The sequence below is a fragment of the Montipora capricornis genome, chromosome 10, assembly GCF_036669925.1.
Source record: "Montipora capricornis isolate CH-2021 chromosome 10, ASM3666992v2, whole genome shotgun sequence".
Taxonomy (NCBI): Eukaryota; Metazoa; Cnidaria; class Anthozoa; order Scleractinia; family Acroporidae; genus Montipora; species Montipora capricornis.
The window spans coordinates 32497109-32502108 of record NC_090892.1 but is presented as its reverse complement, the minus strand read 5'-3'; the positions used below and the strand labels follow the sequence as shown (position 1 = coordinate 32502108).

Here is a 5000-nt window from a genome sequence, read left to right as displayed (position 1 = left end):
TTTTAAGTGACCTTGATATTAGAAGGATTGTCACTACAACACTTTATCACGTAACACCAATGTTATGGTACCATGTGAACACTATTGCTGAACAAGATGCAGTCATTTTTGTGACGTATTAAGTTACTGTGGCAACAGGAAAGCTCTGCAAAAACACCATGGCTCTGAATCTGCTCCAGAATTTTTTTAAACTGTGCAGAAAGTTTTATCCTGGCATGATGCTGATTACATTTCAGAAATAGAATATGGGAGTCACTGAGTTCGTTTTTGAGATAATTATAAGCAACTAAAGCCAAAGTATGGGGTGTGTTTGCGTAGCTCTCCTGTTGCCACGGTAACGTTTTACAACCTCAAAATGACCAAATCTTTTTCACAATAATTGTTGTTTGATATGGTACCATAACATTGCTGTTAAGTAATAAAGTGTTGTAGTGTCAATCCTTCTAATAAGAATTTTTCTTTCAAGTGTTGAAACTGGTTTGAACCACCTTTAAGGGGGACTTAAATGTTGTTAACCATGGTCACAATTGTGGGAGGTCGAGTACATGAAACTATCTACTGGTTACTAACCCTGAATTTTGTTTGTAAACAGTCATTTCTTAGACAATCGGTTGCTCATCACTTTTAATAGGTTTTTATTCTCACAGCATTCACTATGCAAATTTTTCTTCCTTCTTTCATAGGGAAAGAAATCTGTGAAGCCAGTAGTTGAGATGGGAACACAACAAAAAACTGATATTGACTACGATTGGCTCCCAAAGGAAACAACCCTAGAATTTGGTTTGTAAAACAATTTTGCATAAATGCATTCAGTGGATACTTTATAGATTCAGATTGCACTGCTTGACTTAAATACTTTTGACAAGGAAGGAATGGTTGCTGGTAAAAAAATGTACTATAAAAAACTGGCATAATTTTAAGCCACATCAATAATCCAATGAAATAATATTGAGAGTTTGTTCACGATATCAATGGGAACATTAAATGTACAAATTGTTCAGGTTTCCCAAACTTTGAGTAATCACCCTCCTGAGGATCAAACACAAGCTTCGATCTAGCAGAACATTCATGGCTTTCAGTTGAAAGAGAATAGGAATTGCTCTTTGCTTTTCCAAATATGGTTTTGCCAGAGTTCTTTAGAGAAAGTTTCAGGTTTCAAGTTTATTTTCAAGAATTACAGATAAATTTTACAATGAACACTTCACACGTATAGCAATGCTAATCGAGGTGTGCAGTGTAATCTAGAGACAATATTAAGACAAAATAAAATTTCACAATACACATTGAGCCATTACACAATAGACAGACTGAAGAAACGTTGCATAATTGTGACAATATTATTAAAATAAGTGAATGTAAAAAAAAATAAAAATAAATAAATAATAAATAAATAATATTAATATTAATAATAATAATAAGTGAATAAATAAATAGATTAAAACAGAATTATAGGGTAGGATAGTAATGATTATTCAGTTTTGTTATCAATACGTAGGCATCAACATTGCATCCTCAACTCCGAGTGCTGCAAGCAGAAATTTCCTAATTCGTTTTTTGAATGGCCTTTTTGTAAGCGCGCGCCAGTCAGGATGAAGAGAGTTCCATAATCTTGTTCCAAAGTTTACAAAAGACTAAGGTCGAAATATGTTATGCCACATTTTCTCACGAGATATTCTGTTCTGTTTCAGCTGGTAAAGGCTCTCCTCGTCGTTCACCAAGAAATAGGCGACAGAAACGTAACACAGGCTCAGATGAATAGAAAATAAGAGATTAGTCTTATTATAAATGAGAACATTAATGTACGCCAGCATTCGAACAAATTTCTCTTTTGATCTAACAGAGCAACAAAACTCCTTTGAGTGTTTTTTATACGATGGACGTTATTACACTAATTGCCACGCCCTGCACTCAGCACCTGTCAAGTAACGTAAAGAAACATGGTTACTTAATAGCGTATCCTTTCATCCTTTTTATCATTTGGAAACAAACGGAATTTAATGACTAGTGACAAATTTACGAAGGACAAGGGCTCGATAAATAGAACATGAGTTGAACGTTCTCATGTTTAATCGGTTTTCATCTTTCCTTTCCGACCATTTAAAAAATACTGTAATAGTCTCCGCACCGTAAATCAGGCTGTGATAACAACAGAATTCAGGCCTCGGTTGTTCACTATCCAGCGGATTAACACCAGCAAAACCAATTGAGTTATCCAGTGTATAGCGCTCTCCACCTCCGAACAACTGCTGTCTGGTTGTTTTAAGTCATGCTAAATTGTCGTGAGTTAAAGATGTCGTTATTATGAGCTCCAAAGATGACGGTGTTTAAGCAATATTTGAAATCGGGTTAGATAAAGATAAAATCAATAGCGAGCAATGAATATCGCCTTGTTGGCCGGTATAGTTTTATCTTGGCTTTAAAGTCGTCGTCAATTTTTTAACTCGAGAGCAAAAATATTGCATTGAATTCCTGGAAAGGAGTTTAAGCTTTGAACCAGGTTAAATAACATGGCATACGTGACCAGGCAGTAGTATCTCGTATGAGGTGTTGTGTTGCATTGATGGATGGATTTTTGGGAATCAGTTTGGGTGCCGTGAGTGACTTTTGACTGTAATAATTTTCGCTGTGTGACGAATGGCTGCGACAGAAAAGGCTGCAGGACACAATGTATGTTCATCATGTAAAATTACCCACTTCAAAATTGAAGTTTTTACACCAAAAGATGACTAAATACAACTTCAAATTAATGGACGCATGTGCCTTTTTCTTTTCTTTGCCTGTTGTAGGGAATCGTCTTCCTAAGGCGAAAAATAGGGTTGGGTTGAGCAGTCTTTCAGTTTCTTTTATATCTGTCAAATGAAAATGGCGGTCAGGAGCGTGAAGCGGGATGACTCCAGTTCCGTGTTGAAAATACGAAATTTCTCGAAATTAGCAAGTCCTTCGGTTAACCCTACGAAGCTGAAGATGCGGTGTATTAAGAATTAGAAATGACCAAAAATCGAGGAACTCTCAATTATAGTCCAGTGTCAGTATTTCCAGTGCAAGTCTTCAGTGCTCAAAGCGGACAACAGGGCAATGGACCTGTGGAATTGATGTAGGCTTGCCTACTTGGAGAACCTGAAGAGTCTTTCCCTTTGAAACTAGACGCATATCTACATGAACTCGGGCTGTCCTGATGTCCCGGCTCGTCAATTGAAAAACAAAGGAAAAGAAATATAGTTGGGATGCGGGCTAGATTATTTATTGGTGAGTTTAAGATCTACGACGCGACGGCAACGAAAATGTCACAAATTTTGCATATTTCATTAGCAAAAACAATAGCTTTGCATGCTCTGCATCTTTAGTTTTTGTGAATTTCTTTCACGTTTTCGGCAAATCTGCGACGTGAAATGACCAATTCTCAAGTTTTACGGAGAACGTGAGCAAAAGGCAGAGAATTTGAATTTTCTGTCGTATGTTCAATACTGCACCTCCTAATTCAGTTCCTGGAAAGTTACACTAGTTTTTAGAAGTTAGACAAGCCGACATAATGACGAAAAAGATTAATAAACCTGAACTTGCAATTTTAAATGACGTTTTCGTTACCGTCGCGTCGCAGATCTTAAACTCCCTATTGCTGCCGCAGAGAGTGACCCTGAAGCGAACGAACAAGGCAAGCTCCCAAATGGGGAGAACACATTTTTCTTCGAAACGCAAGGGGTTGTGGTCTAAGGCGCAAGAAATTGTGGTTATGCGCAAATGTTGGAATTAAGATGCGTGGTATGATCTTCCATTTCGCTACTGTAGATTGTTTACCCTGTCACGCAACAACAAGCAAATTCGAAATCGTTCAATGAAAAAGGTAAAGAATTTGGAATGTTGTAGGAAACAAATCGTTTCTGGGTGATTTGTTACGGAGACGCCATGTGGTCCAGCAATATGGCGGCCGGTAATCAACGAAGACATCTGGAGTTCACTTCGCGATTACAGCGCTTACTTCTCTGTCATGAGATACAACACATGTGTATGAATACATTCCTAATGTACTTGTAAGGCTCAAACTGATGAGATTTATAGGGCTAGACATTTGTATGTGGCCGTATTAGACACCATATTCGTGCTTACTTTCATCGACTCCATTTTCGTTCAAGGCTTAAACATACATGGACAGAAGTGTTATTCAATCAAAGTAAAGAACAGATAATAGGAAGCTTACGCACGTGATATTTTGGACACTATCATATTTATAGTGCTAAGTATTTTTCTCTGTTAGAGATCATTAGTTTAAAAATCTTGGGGACACGACTGTCCTGTAGCTGGCAAGTGGAATGTTCACTTCCGGTTTCCATCCTTGGCTCAACAACTTTACGCTCCCTAATATTTATGTCTGTAAAGGTAGTATTTTGAGTGCAGTGAAAAGGTGCTTTTTGGCTGAGTTTCGCCATGTTTGCATGTACTGTTTTTAGAAGATGCTTTGTATGGAATAAACCAGGGAATACACGCGCCTTTTTAAGATTTTGCGTTAAAATGTGAAACAAGTTTCAAGCAAAAAAGTAGTGTACTCCTACAACCACAAAAACGCAACGCTTGCACCATATTTACATGTAAAATCAATGTTGCTTCTTTACGAAGAGAAGGGGTGTAAACCCAAGTCTTAGATGTAAAGATAGGTATCTGAACATAAGAAATGTACAATTGGACCTTGGAATAGATAATACCTGAACAACATATCTTGTAGTAGTAGCTATATCGCTATGTGGCAACTATCATACAAAGTTTTTAGATTTGTATCAGAGACAGACTGCCATTTATGGAAACCAAAAGTAGTTGAAATTCTTTATTTCAAAGGTACTGCAACTCAGCTTATCTAAGATAACAATAACACAATGATAATGGAAATGTAAGTAAACGAATGAAATGATATATATTGAACTGCGGATATGAAACCAAGTAAAGCTCAGTATGATCCTCGCAGTTATGAACGCAGTTTTTGCAGATGCGTAGAGAAGCCTGAAAAACAA

At 37.1% G+C, this 5000-nt stretch overlaps 1 protein-coding gene across 1 annotated transcript in view; it reads left to right on the top strand.

Moving 5' to 3' along the window:
• LOC138019630 (translocon-associated protein subunit alpha-like) overlaps positions 1-2751 on the top strand; it is an 18282-nt gene extending 15531 nt beyond the window's left edge. The window contains exons 11-12 of the mRNA XM_068866483.1: positions 684-780; positions 1689-2751. Coding sequence (XP_068722584.1) covers positions 684-780; positions 1689-1759 — 168 coding nt within the window. The 3' untranslated portion in view covers positions 1760-2751. The remainder of the gene's footprint in view (positions 1-683; positions 781-1688) is intronic.
• Positions 2752-5000: the final 2249 nt, after the last annotated feature.